The 16,263-nt window shown below is 46.7% G+C and overlaps 1 protein-coding gene across 1 annotated transcript in view; it reads right to left on the reverse strand.

The window, feature by feature from the left end:
* Window positions 1-9,394: 9,394 nt before the first annotated feature.
* IL18RAP (interleukin 18 receptor accessory protein) overlaps window positions 9,395-16,263 on the reverse strand; it is a 30,761-nt gene continuing 23,892 nt past the window's right edge. The window contains 5 exon segments of the mRNA XM_055400462.2: window positions 9,395-9,832; window positions 9,835-10,184; window positions 10,895-11,068; window positions 13,101-13,238; window positions 14,312-14,463. Of these exon segments, the coding sequence (XP_055256437.2) occupies window positions 9,767-9,832; window positions 9,835-10,184; window positions 10,895-11,068; window positions 13,101-13,238; window positions 14,312-14,463 (880 nt within the window). The 3' untranslated portion in view covers window positions 9,395-9,766.

Raw genomic sequence — 16,263 nt, forward strand, 5'->3', positions numbered from 1 at the left:
GTGTTCTTTGGAAGGACTGATGTTGAAACTGAAACTGCAATACTTTGGCAACCTGATACGAAGAGCTGACTCATTTTTTTCAAATGAGATCCTGATGCTGGGAAAGATTGAAGGCAGGAGGAGAAGGGGATGCCAGAGGATGAGATGATTGGTTATTATCACTAACTCAGTGGACATGAATTTGAGTAAGCTCTGGGAGTTGACGATGGACAGGGAGGCCTGGTGTGCTGCAGTTCATGGGGTTGAAAAGAGTCAGACACGATGAACAACTGAAGTGAACTGAACTGATTCGTCATTTCAGTGGTGTCTGACTCTGGGACCCCATGGACTGTATCACCCCAGGCTCCTCAGTCCATGGAATTTTCCAGGCAAATACTGGAGTGGGTTGCCATTCCCTTTTCCAGGGGATCTTCCCTACCAAGACGTCATACCTGGGTGTCCTGCATTGCAGGCAGATTCTTTACTGTCTGAGCCACCAGGGAAGCCCAAGGATTAAGGTGACCATGTAATCGTCATCTAAACCAGGTTCATAGACAAATAGATTTGAAATATGATGGAGGGAAAACTCAGCTTGCAAAGCAGAGCACCAAAGGAATTTTTATGGCATTTTAGGTCAGCAAACCATGACCCATTTGAAGCTTTTGGTTTAATCATCTGATGAGTGTATTAGTGGCAGAAACCTGGCTTCCTCTGACTGTTTTTGGTGCCAGGTCCCAAGAATCCTTGTGATCCTTGTCATCTATTCTTCTAAACCTGTCTACTCATGGAGTCCAGTGGTGTGGAGGGAATGACATCCTCTTCCCAGTGGATCCCTTGTAATTTAAGTGACCAAATCCGGTCCACCCTCAGGAGACTAATTAAGGGGTAATGTACCCAACAGAGAAATCTCTCTTCACCTAGGACTTCAACTGTGCACAGCTGGAAAAAATCTTTGAGGTGGGGGGTGCTGGTTTTCTTTCTTTTTACCCTCAGTTTCACAAAGGCACTTCTGTTCTGAAAGAGCAGAATTGACTTTTCTGTGCCTGCCCATGGTTAATTAGATAATCACCTTCCTCCAAGAATAGTTTTAAACAAAATGATCAGCACAACTTTTCCTCTTTCCCTAGTAGGCGGTACAATTGACTTTACTGAAAAGTATCTTGCACAGTGCTTCTGGAACTGAAGTATCCATCGCTTGCCCCAAAGCTCTTGTTACTCTGTTGGGGCTCAAATTTGATTCTTTTTTTAGGAAGAAAGGAAAAGAAAGCAGTGATATAGAATTGGCCAGTGCTGTCCAGAAACACCATTTGCTTTCCAAGCCCGCAACTAGCAATTAAGCTGGATGGCCTCAGATGAAGGGCTGGCACGTCACACCCTAAATTGAAAGCCTGCATCCCGCACTGGAGTGAAGTCAAGAGCTTTGACCCCGCTCTCAGGACAGAAGAGCTGAGCTCTGTCTCTGCTCCCCAAAGTCAAACTTCCACTACTCAGGGAGGAACAGAGGATGCTGCAGAAGGGTCCAGTATACTCTGGGAGATTCCCCATTGTGAGGAGCGGAGAGGCACCATGGTGGTGCAGGTGGATGGGGCAGCCATGAATATGAGCTCTGAAATGAAACACGTCTTCATACCAGAGTGTGGCTCCTGGCTCGGTCTTACAGTTCTAATGTGATCGCTTCCCTAAGGGAATAGGGATTTTGTAGCGAGAAGAAAGTTGAAGTTGTGTGATCCTGGGTGTCTTCTAAACACCGCAGAGCTTCAGCTGCCTTACTGATGGTGATGATGGTGGTTATGATGGGATGGTGATGGTGGTGATGATGACTATCTTAAAGATGATGTGAAGATTAAGTGATATAACACATGTCTGAGAGGAAAATGCTTAGTACATAATAGATACCAGATGAATTTTAAATTCTTTTTTAAAAAAATATTGGTATGTAGTTGTTTTACAATATTGTGTTACTACAGTAAATTGAATCATTTATACATGTATATATATCCCAGGTGGCTCAGTGGTAGAGAATCTGCATGCAAATGCAGGAGATGTGGGTTTAGTTCCTGGGTCAGGAAGACCTTCTGGAGAAGGAAATGGCAACCCACCACAGTATTCTTGCCTGGAGAATCCCATGGACAAAGGCACCTGGCAGGCTACAGTCCATGGGGTCGCAGAGCTGGACACGAATTAGCAACTAAACAACAACAGGCTTCCAAAGTGGCACTAATGGTAAAGAACCCACCTGCCAATGCAGGAGACATGAGAGACTCAGGTTCAATCTCTGGGTCTGGAAGATCCCCTGGAGGAGGGCATGGCAACCCACTCCAGTATTCTTGCCTGGGAAACTCCATGGACAGAGGAGCCTGGCAGGCTACAGTCCACAGGGTCACAAAGAGTCGGACATGACTGAAGTGACTTAGCATGCACGCACGCACATCATGCTTTGAGCTTCAGTCAAGCTGTTGCATGTCTCAGTGGTACATTCTCTTCTATTGCTGAGAATACTTAATTTTTGAATGTCCAGTTATTGACGGATTGGTGCACGCTATGCCAGGAATCACTTGATTACCTCTTGGCCCCAAATTTGCCATTCAGTACCTGCTCCACGGGATGGACTCAGTTTCTGAAGCATTTATCCTGTATGGTGAGCACCGCACAGCTTCATCAGCAGAGGGAACTGGAGGGACCGTGCAGGAGAGCCTTCCTATTTCCCGCTGCTGTGTTCCGTGTTTTTCTTCCTCTTGCTGCCCATCTATCGGCAGCATGGGTGTGCGATGTCTGCTGATGACCTTCCCAGGCTGCACACACAGAGTAAACCGTCTCTCATCTGTCCTGGACCCCACGCAGTTTAAGCTTTTGTCCCACGATGGACACCCGCCCACCCCGCCCCGTGCCCCTGCGCACACCCACGTTGCTCTGACTCACTGGTACACTGGCTTCCCAGGTGGTGCTGGTGGTAAAGAACCTGCCTACCAGCACTGGAGACATGGGTTTGATCCCTGGGTGGGGAGGATCTCTCTGGAGGAGGGTATGGCAACCCACTCGTTTTCATGAAAAAGTCCACGAACAGACGAGCCTGGAGGGCTACAGTCCATGGGGTCACAGAGAGCTGGACACGACTTGAGCACAGCCCAACATAAGGGATAAAAATATATTTATGCTTTCACTTTCTGCTTGTAAATAATATTTTACTACTTCAAGCTGTGTGCGCCTTCAGTTCAGTTCAGTTGCTCAGTCGTGTCTGACTCTTTGAGACCCCATCAATCACACAAATTCCCCTACCTTGTCCCTTTTATGTTGATATTACGTCTACCTACATTGAAAATTCCATCAGAAAATGTCACTGTTTTTCTCTCAATGGACTGTATCCTGGATATTTGTCATATTATGTCATGCAACTCTGGATGGTATGAAATCCTATGCAGCATGCTACTTTGTTTAAGCAGGCAACTGACCTAGTTGGACTCAAGCCCAAAATTCTAACCAGCCTTGTGGTTTCAATGTCAGTTTTATTTCACTTCCTTCAGTTCTGTTTGGGCTTGTCCCTGGAACTCAGGAAGCAGTCTATCCTATAGTTCAGTTCTCAGAGTTTACGGTGTTCTATTTAGGGTCAGATTCATGCCTCTGAAGCTTGGGGGTGAGCCCTGAAGTTTGTAAGCAACTTGAAGGGTTTGCTTTCCTGAGTGCCTTCCTGTCTACGCTCAGCAAGGTACTTTCAGCTTCTACAGACCTCTTGCTCCCTCCGCCAGAGTGCTGGCTCTTTCAAGCTCCCCACCCCGCAGTGCGTTTCCCTCGGGGCTTCCAGCGCCCCCAGTAGCTGGTGAGAGCAAAGAAGGAAGGATCGACAGATGTTGGCCACACCCGCTTGAGACCACAGCTCCATGAACCCAAACGGACAGTTCCCCCGCCCCCACCACAGAGACATCGGCCCTTGAAACCAGGCAGGTTCTCAGTAGAGTGAGTTATGGTATATGTGTACTGACAGTATTCTTTCCCACGGTGATTTCTCATAGGATACTGAATGCAGTTCTGCGTGCTGTACAGGGGGCCTTGTTTATCCATCCTATATATAGAAGCTTACCTTCTAATCCATACTTCCCACTGCATCCTTGCTCTAGCCTCTGCTCCCTTGGCAACCACCAGTCTGTGATTCTGTTTCTGTTTCATAGATAGGTTCGTTTGTGTCACATTTTAAAAACCAAACTGATTTCTATATGCCTCTAATCCAAGCTTCATAGTTACAGTGAGTGGGGAAAAAGTGATTGAATGCTTACTCCGTCTTATCTGGTACTGCAGTCTGGAAAGGTAATACTATAGAGAGTAAATGTGGGTATTAAAACCCAGGTGAGACCAGGGACATTGTCAGATCTGCCGGAGATCTCACCCAGGGTCAGTGAAGACCATTCTACAACGTGCCCTAGAGGTGAGATGACCACCATCTAAAGGGGGGACACATTTTCAGAATCAGAAATTATACTCTCGCTATGAAGATTGTACTTGGACAACAGGTGTAAAACAGAACCAGAGCATATGGGCACCTTATTTAGAAGGTGCGGTGGGGAAAAAAATTATTCCTTCACATTGTATTTTACCGAGATCAATAGTTTAATTACCATCAGTCTCCTGTATATACAAATTTGTTTTGGCTGTCCACCTTATTTGATTGAATTACCTGTAAGAAATATAAGTAAAGCTTTATCCTAAATGTTTATTTGCCATCCTCAGTACACCTATTCGCCTGAAAGAGTGTATTCTGTAAATGGTAGACCTCGTTTCTTTTGTGTGTGTATGTAGAAATAAGCTTTGGTTAATCTAAGAACAAAACTCCAAGGACCTCCTGGTGGCCCAGAAGCTAAGATTCAGCATTCCCAATACAGGGGCCTGGGTTTGATCCCTGGTCAGGGAGATAGATTCCACAGGCCTCAACTAAAGATCTCACATGCCAAATCGAAGGCTGAAGATCCCACGTGCTGCAACTAAGACCCAGCACAGACAGATAAATAAGTAAATATTTTAAAAAGAACAAAACTCTGGACCTCCGGAAGTATCAGTTATGGCCATACTTATTCTAGAATAAAAGAAAATCTGAATAAACTGGCCAAAAGAGATTTCTGAGGCTTAGGTCTCTGAGAGTGACCAACCGGAAAACCAAGGACTCGGGTCATCCCCATGACACCATGGCAAAACGACAGCGTTCCTCCTTCTCTTCGGAGACCCTGCAATGAGGTTTCCCACAAGAAACTCCGTCCAGGAATAATTTGTACCTTTGAACTCATCTTTAACTTTATCACTGAAATTCCCAACAAGGATGCTGCTGGATGCCAAGCCACCGCGGTTTTTGTGATGTGGGTGCCTCTGTGCAAAGACACCTCAGAGCCTTTCCCAGAGGCACTAAGCAGTGGCCAGATGACAGTGACTTTAAACCTGGGTCACGCTCATACCAGTGAATGGGGCAAATGATGTGTGAATCAGTCCAGAAGCCTCTTCCTTGACTGCACAAATGAATCATTCCCTTCTATTGGGGAAGCTCCAATACTTTGGCCACCTGATGCAAAAAGCTGACTCATTGGAAAAGACCCTGATGCTGGGAAAGACTGAGGGCAGGAGGAGAAGGGGACGACAGAGGATGAGATGATGGGATGGTATCACTGACTCAGTGGACCTGAGTTTGAGCAAACTCCAGGAGATAGTGAAGGACAGGGAAGCCTGCATACTGCAGTCCATGGTTTGCAAAGAGTTGGACACGACTTAGCAACTGAACAATAACAACAAATGGGGAAGACAGAGCATGATATTTGGATATCCGTCTGTGACTAGAACACTGTTTTAACTGTAGGTTGAACTCTCATCAGGAAAACACACTGGTGAAAATGAAATGAGCCTTGTCTAGGAGAAACAGGTACATAGTCCCCCAGCTGATGATCCATCACTTAAGAGGAACTCAATGAGACCAGTGGGTCAGGAAGCACATGGGGACCACCACTCTCAACGGGCCAATGGTTCAGACAGACTTCAGAACTTCAGACTTCAGGCACTGTTCAAGCCCTAATATTGCTGTCTGTTCTTGAGAGTCCCTTGGACTGCAAGGAGATCCAACCAGTCCATCGTAAAGGAGACCAGTCCTGGGTGTTCATTGGAAGGGTTGATGCTGAAGCTGAAACTCCAATACTTTGGCCACCTCATGCGAAGATTTGACTCAATGGAAAAGACCTTGATGCTGGGAGGGATTGGGGGCAGGAGGAGAAGGGGACAACAGAGGATGAGATGGCTGGATGGCATCATGGACTCGATGGATATGAGTTTCGGTAAACTCCAGGAGTTGTTGATAGACAGGGAGACCTGGCGTGCTATGATTCATGGGGTCGCAAAGAGTCGGATATGACTGAGCAACTGAATTGAACTGAACTGAACCAGTGTAGATCTAGTCCCTTAAATCTATTTCTCACTTGTATAAGGGATTTGATTGAGGTCATATCTGAATGGTCTAGTGGTTTTCCCTACTTTCTTCAATTTAAGCCTGAATTTCGCAATAAGGAATTCATGATCTGAGCCACAGTCAGCTCCTGGTCTTGTTTTCGCTAACTGTATACAGCTTCTCCATCTTTGGTTGCAAAGAATATAATCAATCTGATTTCGGTGTTGACCATCTGGTGATGTCCATGTGTAGAGTCTTCTCTTGTGTTGTTGGAAGTGAGAAATAGATTTAAGGGACTAGATCTGATTGATAAAGTGCCTGATGAACTCTGGACGGAGGTTCGTGACATTGTACAGGAGACAGGGACCAAGACCATCCCCATGGAAAAGAAATGCAAAAGAGCGAAATGGCTGTCTGAGGAGGCCTTACAAATAGCTGTGAAAAGAAGAGAGGCAAAAAGCAAAGGAGAAAAGGAAAGATATAAGCATCTGAATGCAGAGTTCCAAAGAATAGCAAGGAGAGATAAGAAAGACTTCCTCTGTGATCAATGCAAAGAAATAGAGAAAAACAACAGAATAGGAAAAACAAGAGACCTCTTCAAGAAAATTAGAGATTCCAAGGGAACATTTCATGCAAAGATGGGCTCGATAAAGGACAGAAATGGTATGGACCTAACAGAAGATATTAAGAAGAGGTGGCAGGAATACACAGAAGAACTGTACAAAAAAAATCTTCACGACCAAGATAGTCACGATAACATGATCACTGACCTAGAGCCAGACATCTTGGAATGTGAAGTCAAGTGGGCCTTAGAAAGCATCACTACTAACAAAGCTAGTGGAGGTGATGGAATTCCAGTTGAGCTATTTCAAGTCTTGAAAGATGATGCTGTGAAAGTGCTGCACTCAATATGCCAGCAGATTTGGAAAACTCAGCAGTGGCCACAGGACTGGAAGAGGTCAGTCTTCATTCCAATCCCAAAGAAAGGCAATGCCAAAGAATGCTCAAACTACCGCACAATTGCACTCATCTCACACGCTAGTAAAGTCATGCTCAAAATTCTCCAAGCCAGACTTCAGCAATATGTAAACCGTGAACTCCCAGATGTTCAAGCAGGTTTTAGAAAAGGCAGAGGCACCAGAGATCAAATTGCCAACATCCGCTGGATCATGGAGAAAGCAAGAGAGTTTCAGAAAAACATCTATTTCTGCTTCATTGACTATGCCAAAGCCTTTGACTGTGTGGACCACAATAAACTGTGGAACATTCTGAAAGAGATGGGAATCCCAGACCACCTGACCTGCCTCTTGAGAAACCTGTATGCAGGTCAGGAAGCAACAGTTAGAACTGGACATGGAACAACAGACTGGTTCCAAATAGGAAAAGGAGTACGTCAAGGTTGTATATTGTCACCTTGCTTATTTAACTTATATGCAGAGTACATCATGAGGAACGCTGGGCTGGAAGAAGCACAAGCTGGAATCAAGATTGCTGGGAGAAATATCAATAACCTCAGATATGCAGATGACACTACCCTTACGGCACAAAGTGAAGAGGAACTCAAAAGCCTCTTGATGAAAGTGAAAGAGGAGAGTGAAAAGGTTGGCTTGAAGCTCAACATTCAGAAAACTAAGATCATGGCATCTGGTCCCATCACTTCATGGGAAATAGATGGAAAAACAGTGGAAACAGTGTCAGACTTTATTTTGAGGGGCTCCAAAATCACTGCAGATGCTGATTGCAGCCATGAAATTAAAAGACGCTTGCTCCTTGGAAGGAAAGTTATGACCAACCTTGATAGTATATTAAAAAGCAGAGACATTACTTTGCCAACCAAGGTCCGTCTAGTCAAGGCTATGGTTTCTCCAGTGGTCATGTATGGATGTGAGAGTTGGACTGTGAAGAAAGCTGATCACCGAAGAATTGATGCTTTTGAACTGTGTTGTTGGAGAAGACTCTTGAGAGTCCCTTATACTGCAAGGAGATCCAATCAGTCCATTCTAAAGGAGATCAGTCCTGGATGTTCATTGGAGGGAATGATGCTAAAGCTGAAACTGCAATACTTTGGCCACCTCATGCGACGGGTTGACTCACTGGAAAAGACTCTGATGCTGGGAAAGGTTGGGGGTGGGAGGAGAAGGGGACGACAGAGAATGAGATGGCTGGATGGCATCACCGACTCTGTGGACATGGGTTTGAGTGAACTCTGGGAGTTGGTGATGGACAGGGAGGCCTGGCGTGCTGTGATTCATGGGGTCGCGGAGAGTCGGACACGACTGAGTGACTGAACTGAACTGAACTGAACCAGTGTAGACAATTATTTCCCAGACTGTTGTCTTGGCTGCTGCCTCTTGCCACTGTCTTTCTATTGGGTTGGCCAAAAAGCTCCGTAACATCTTACTGAAAAACCTGAACGAACTTTCAGGCCAACACAGTATTTTGCACATAAGATCCCTGGGTCAGGAAGATCTTCTGGAGAAGGAAATGGCTACCCATTCCAGTATTCTTGCCTGTAGAATCCCATCGACAGAGGAACCTGGCAGGCTACAGTCCATAGGGTTACAAAGAGTCAGACATGATTGAAGTGACTTAACACACACACTCACACACACACACACACACACACACATGCATGCAAAACCACTGGTCAATTGCTTGTCTCCTCATTGGCCAAATCATGTTGGCTTAATTTGTCCCCACTTCCTGTGATCCAGAGTAAAGCGTGAACTTCAGGCCCTGCACAAAGGCCAGGGGACAAGGAGGAGCTGAAATTAACCCCACTCTGCTCCCTAAGGCCTGTGTCCTGACTCAGGGCTGTGTCAGCCCAGAAGAAGGGGGTCTTCATTCTAGTTCCCACAAGGACACAGTAGAGATGAACCAAGGTCCTGTCTGGTCCTTGACCCCTGGCTTCTCTTTTTCTCCTTGCATACTGGGCTCCAGTGAATGGTAAACACCGAATAAGAATCGTCTTCTTCACAGAGATGCTGTAGGCAAAGTTTCAATCACTTGTTTCTAATAAAGTAATATTTATTTGATTGCAAAGATATATAAAGTGACGTGTACGATACGTAACAGACACAACAGTCCAACAGCCACAAAACCAAGTGGCTGTATCTGCCGATTCCCCTCAGACCACTAGGAAGATCTTAGGGACTTTGTGGGATAAATGTGTGCAGGAGTCTGGAGAATTCGCCCTCTCTGTGCAACAGAGCCTTGCACCACAGCTTCGGTTCATTCCAGTGCTGGCCAAGCTTGCTCAGGGCTGGCAGGACCCTTCCCAGTGATATCAGCCTGGTGTGTGCTGTGTGTTCCATCCGTCAAGGTCTCTGCTCACCAGGGACAGGATGGGAGGCAGGGGGAGGCAGTTCAGCATCCATTTTAATATCCTCCAGGCTGGGAGCTCTTCCCAGTGGGTTCTGTCTTACTGCGTCTTTTCCAGAGAAAAAAATCCATGGCATACTTCTCAGATGGTTCCATGTGACTCCCCTGGAGCTTTTCACAGGCATGTGGTAGCGTATTTGGGTCCAGAATCTAGAGTTGGGAGGAACTGATTTTAAGCTTTTCCAGGTGACAGTAGGCAAAACCCTGAGAGCTTTTCTCACTAGATGAGGTAGGGACTCTGGCTCTTGGAAGGAAGAGAACTTAATTAAAATCAGTTTGAATGTTTGATCCTCCAAAGCCAGATTCACCGCTGCTTGTAGTTCAAAGATGCTGGGTCCACTGACATAGTTGGGGCTCAAGATGAAGATTCCCCTCCTGCTTTTCTTAATAATGCTGACAATGTCCTCTGTATACACTAGAGAGAAAGAATTTAATTATTTGCAATTGTTATTGTTAAACCTTGAGTCACCATAACCCTGAATCTCCCAGATCCACCCAGCGGGGTTCTTTGCGATGGCCCAAAAAAGGAGAAACCTGGTTTTCTCGATCACTTCTACAGCATCAACTGACTCTACAGACAGTTGGAGATATACTCTGTTGTCTAGTGACTGTCAGTGTCAGCTTCCTCCCCTGTGTTCTCTCCCCTCAACTTCTGAGTCCCTCCAGGATCAAAACTCATTGGAACAAGTTGGAATGAGGGAGGGGCATGGCTCCTGGGTGGGGGCCTCTGAGGCAGAGGAGGGCGGTGGGACGAATGATGTCTGCACATCTGCTGGATGCCCGGCCCGGGAGCCTGCTGGGCCCAATGCTGAGTCTGTGGCTGGCAGAGTCCCAGGAAGGAGAGGGACCACTCACTTGGGAGGACAGAACTAACTTCCGGTTGAGGAGCCAGAAAAGATATGTTTGTTCTGGAAGTCTCGCTGGGCTTTCTGAAGACGGATTTTTTTTTCCATGATGGAGCATGTCTCTGCAACACATGGCTTTCTGTGCCGTTGCCCAAGGTGTCCTAAGCTCAGGAAAACTTCCAGAAGATGCGTAGCCCAGAGAAAGAATGGAGGCCGACACGGAGAGCGCACGCCTGTGGCCCTCCTCCGGCTCTGCGTTTTCCGCAGGCTGCAGACCTACCTCCCCCGGGGGCCACGTCCCTTTCAAGCAAGCACAGCCTGTATCCATATCTGTTTTCCAAAACATCAGGGAGAAGATTCAGGGCCAAGGTTTCCTCACTCAGAGACGAAGAGGCCTCACTCTCAAAGGGGTTCCATTTTGCATAGGATACAAAGGCGTCGAACTCCTTTTGGTCTGAGAAAGAGGAACAAGAAAGAATGCGAATACCTACCTAAGCTCAAGCCTTATGGTAAGTGGGGAGAATTAAGACTTGGGATCCTTGTTGAGTTACTCAGTTGGATCTGACCCTTTGTGACCCAGGTAAGTGGGGAGAATTAAGACTTGGGATCCTTGTTTAGTTACTCAGTTGGATCTGACCCTTTGTGACCCAGGTAAGTGGGGAGAATTAAGACTTGGGATCCTTGTTTAGTTACTCAGTTGGATCTGACCCTTTGTGACCCCATGGACTGTAACCTGTCTGGCTCCTCTGTCCATGGGATTCTCCAGGCAAGGATATTGGAGTGAGTTGCCATTTCCTCCTCCGGAGGATCTTCCTGACCCAGGGGTCAAACCCACATCTCCAAGATTGGCAGGCAGATTCTTTACCACTGAGTCACTGGGGAAGCCCTGAACTGATTTTGGAAATAAAAAGCAGCATCTGTGTTCACTTTTTCAGAACCACACTGCTGAGGGCAACCATTGTGCACCCAGAATCAGATTCTAATCAATGAGGCACTCCTGCGTCTTCCCTGAGGTCAGATCAAACAGCCGGGGCTTTTTCTCTGATTAAACCACACACACTCCAGAGTTCCTCCAAGCTTTCTCTGTAGCTGCAGCCCTGCTGTCTCATTAGTTACACATCAAAGGACAGTCTGCTCCATCAAAGCATGATAATATCCAGAGAGCAAAGCACTGTGAGGGCCCAGCACGCTAGCGAGCTGACGGCACACATACCTGGGTTTGAACCCCCATGTGTAAAATCAGGGACTAACAACCCCTGGCAGGCTGCTGTCAGAGTTTCCTGGGATAATGTAGACGAAGAGTTTAGTGTCTGGCTTACAGCAGGCATGTTCCTTTCCCTTTCAGATAGAGAACTATATTTTGGAACTTATTTTAGGATATTTTTAAGGTCTCATAAGATTCTGTTGGGGCTTCCCAGCAGCAAAGAATTTGCCTGCCAATTCAGGAGAGGTGGGTTCAATCCCTGGATGGGGAAGATTCCCCTGTAGAAGGGAATGGCAACCCACTCCAGTATTCTTGCCTGGAGAATTCCATAGACAGAAGAGCCTGGTGGGCTACAGTCCATGGGGTCGCAGAGTCAGACGGGACTTAGTGAGCAAACAGCAATAACAACAAATGCCGTTGTTGACTCAACTATTATAAACATACATAGATTCTAAGGTGTGCTGAAGAACTAAAAGGAAACTTTAGAAAATCTCAAAAGTTAGCCTCTGGGCTCTGAAACTGGACACAACTGGCTCATTTTCCATCCCTTTGCATAGTGCCTCTCAAATAGTATTATCAGACAGAGGGGCTATATGTCTACACATAGCTGATTCACTGTGTTGTACGGCAGACCCGAACACAACTATGTGTGCATGCTCAGGCACTCAGCTGTGTCTGTTTGTGACCCTGTGGACTCTAGCCCGCCAGGCTCCTCTGTCCATGGGATTCTCCAGGCAAGAGTACTGCAGTGGGTTGCCATTCCCTTCTCCAGGGGATCTTCCCGACCCAGGGGATTGGATTCTGCCCATCCCCATTGGCAGGCAGATTCTTTACCAATGGTGCCACCTGGGAAACCCGGAACTGACATGTCCTGTGTGCTTCCATTGTGCTGCATGCTAGTCTCACCTTCCATGTGTCCACTCAATGAGCCCGCATGGCATTCACTGTGATTACAACCCTAGTTTACAGAAGGGAAAACGAAGGAGGCGTGGAGATGTTAAGTCATCCACTGTCTCGCTTTAGGATGTTGAGTGGAGAGTCATTTTTAAGTCCAATATGTCCTACAGTAGCATCATTGGCAAGATTCCTAGTAACTGGAATGGGAAGAGACCATTTCTCCCCCGGGGCCCAGCCCTCCCAGGTGTAAAGCCACCAGACCAGCAGAAGGATCTCAGAGGCTGGGGGTCCTGACTTTGTCCCTCAGGGAACGTGCATGTCCCAAGCTCTCTCCCTCTAGGTCCATTCAGAGGGGAAACGGCAGAGGCAAGGTGGGCCGTCTTACCCCCAAGCGTCTCATCCTTGCTCCAGTAGGTTCGGTACAGCAGCACTATTTCAATCCAGTACATGTAGAGGAGCACGCCTGCGGTCAGCGCACCTGCCAGGGCCGTGACTGTGCCCAGGAGGACGTAGAGGAACACGACTGGGGACAGAGACGCGCGGCCGTGAGGCGAGCAGAGGCGGAGCACCTCCCAGCACACCCGCACTCACGGCGCCTGCCCAGCACCTCTGCCAGAGGCGGTTTATCAGAATCACTGCCACTGAAAACGTTTCTCTTGATTCCGGACTTGTCTCAAATCACATCTTGGAGGACTGTCATAAAATGAACTCAAGAGAGCCCGGGAGAGTGGCCAGTTCCTGACTGGGGGTGACCGGGGAAACGGACAAAAACTACTTTTATTTACTTTTCCCTGATAAACTTCCCTCTCATTGCCTACTATAATTTACTTTCCTGTGTTATCAAATCTACTAAAATCTAAACTTGCTGAAGCCCAGAGCTACTTCCAGCTTGCTTTTTCACCTCTAAAGTACCTAACAACTGGCGCCTTCAACCCACACCTCTAGAGAGCATCCACCAGGCGCCGGGCATTAAGTGTGCCCTAGTTAAGCCTCATGAGCATCCCAAACCTGCTGTTCTCTCATCTCTATTCATCGGTGAATGAATGATATCGCCTTCAACTCTGAACTTCTTAAAGAAATGTAAAAGCCATTCCTTATCAGGAGTTTCCTCTCCAGCCACAATCTGTGATATATACCTATAACTCCTAAACTGAGCATTTTTCTCTGTCTCCCTTCTTTCTCTCCTCCACTCTCCAACTCCAGACCATCACATGCTCTGGATTTGGAAACCAGAGGAGGAAAATAAGAAAGAGGGCTGGGTCCTAGCGCGATGCCTGTCATGGAGGGCGTGCTCTGTAGGCCTTTACAGAAAGAAGGATGAGTGAGCGAACTAAGGAGTGCGTGAGCAAAGGATAAGTTTTTCCAGCACAGCCCCGTATGCAGACATTAGTAAGAGGGCCTGTTCCAGATCGCTGATGCGAAACTTACAGTTGTGTGGCCTAGGCGAAGGTATTTAGTGAATCAACACAAGCAGACTGCATGCTTAGAACCTTGGCACCTGGTGCATCCACCATTACCATGACTGCTCTTTAGGAAAGTTCCTCTCCTCCCAGGTAAAAACAGCTGCGTGCATTCTGCATCCACCTTCGGGCTCACCTCCTGTCTTCTTTTTTAGCTGGATGGACTGAGTAGTGTTCCCAATGGAGTTCTGGGCAAAGCAAATGAACTTCCTGCGAAGATCACTCTGAGTAACTTTTTCCAAGAGGACAACACGTTCTATAACTTCATCCTTTAAGGTGGATTTAACACTAGAAAAAGAGGGACAATACCACACCACTTGGGTAACACAGATTGACGGGCATTAAACAGTTTTTGGAACTTATATAAGCAGACAAACTGGCTTTCAGAAGAGCTTCAGATAGTACAAGGAGATGCTGGAAGGATGGAGGATACTCAGAGATGACCCACTTTTTAAAAGTGATGGAGGTGGCTAAGCATTTATACTAGAATATAATTGGTTGTTAGAGAAGACTTTTGAGAGTCCCTTGGACTGCAAGGAGATCCAGCCAGTCCATCCTAAAGGAAATCAGTCCTGAATATTCATTGGAAGGACTGATGATGAAGCTGAAACTTCAACACTTTGACCACCTGATTCGAAGAAACGGCTCATTGGAAAAGACCCTGATGCTGAGAAAGATTGAAGGCAGGAGGAGAAGGGGACGACAGAGGATGAGATGGTTGGATGGCATCACCAACTTGATGGACATGAGTTTGAGCAAGCTCCAGGAGTTGGTGATGGACAGGGAAGCCTGGCGTGCTACAGTCCATGGGGTCACAAAGAGTCAGACACTACTGAGCAACTGAACTGAACTGATAATTGCTTGTGGGCCTCATCTGATCTTTCTTTCATGACAAATTCCCCTTGAGAAGAGATACTACAATTTATAAATGTCTAACTTCTACTGAAGGACTTCCTCCTAGTGGCTTAGCAGTAAAGAATCTGCCTGCACATGCAGGATCCCCAAGTTCCATCTGTGGGTTAGGAAGATCCCCTGGAGAAGGAAATGGAAACCCACTCCAATATCCTTGTTTGGGAAATCCCATGGACAGAGGAGCCTGATGGGCTACTGTCCATGGGGTCACAAAGAGTCCAACATGACTGAGCAACTAAACAATAACAACAACAGCATTGTAAATAAAGCTGCTGTGGGCATGCATAAAAAAATAAGAAAAACTTAGCCATTCCATCTCTGGGTCTCATTTTCCAGGTCAGATTGTGTCAACTATTCCTCAGGTCTCATAATTTTGGTCAGGCTGCTTATTCCTGTGCCTTTTCCTCTGGATACACTCGGACCGTTAAGGACTGCAGAGTTCGGACCCTGACTCACCCCACTGTGGAAGGAGGGCCTCACGGGGGGTGTGAGTGTCTGGCATGGGTGCAGAGTCTTCTCCAGTCTGTTGGACACGCCGAGTCTATTCAAGTAGCCTGGGTCAGTGTGCCTGCTTGTTAGCTTGGTGGGCAAAGCAGCCACAGCAAACTGTTCTACAAACAGAACTTTGAAACAACTGATAAGATTTTTTAAAAATAAAAAAATTTAAAGTAATTTTTAAAAAGGGACTTCAGGGACTTCCCTGGCAGTCCAGTGGTTAAGACCGCATTTCTAATGCAAGGAATGTAGGTTTGATCCCTGGCCAGGGAAGGAAGATCCCACGTGCTGCACAGCGCAGCCAAAAAAAAATTACAGAAAAAAAAAAAAGGAGGAGGGGGAGAACTTCCTTCGTAGTCTAGTGGTTAAGAATCCAGGCTTTCACTGCCAGGGTCCTGGGTTCAGTCCCTGGTCAGGGGAGTAAGATCCCACAAGTCACAAGGCCAAAAATAAAAAACAAATTTAAAACGTAATAAAACAACTAAAATATTTAGTTCTATGACCCTCCTAACTGTATCCCACCAGGATCCATGGGCTTTCCCAGGCAACAAAACTGAAGGAGGCTGCCTTTTCCTACTCCTTCCCAGCTCAGGGATGGAACGCACATCTCTTGGCAGGCAGATTCTTTACTTCTGAGCCACCAGGGAAGCCCATACAAAACTGCCTTTAGCCCCCAAGTTT

Source organism: Moschus berezovskii, chromosome 11 (assembly GCF_049115385.1).
Source record: "Moschus berezovskii isolate FMDL1 chromosome 11, NW_MosBer_1.0, whole genome shotgun sequence".
Taxonomy (NCBI): Eukaryota; Metazoa; Chordata; class Mammalia; order Artiodactyla; family Moschidae; genus Moschus; species Moschus berezovskii.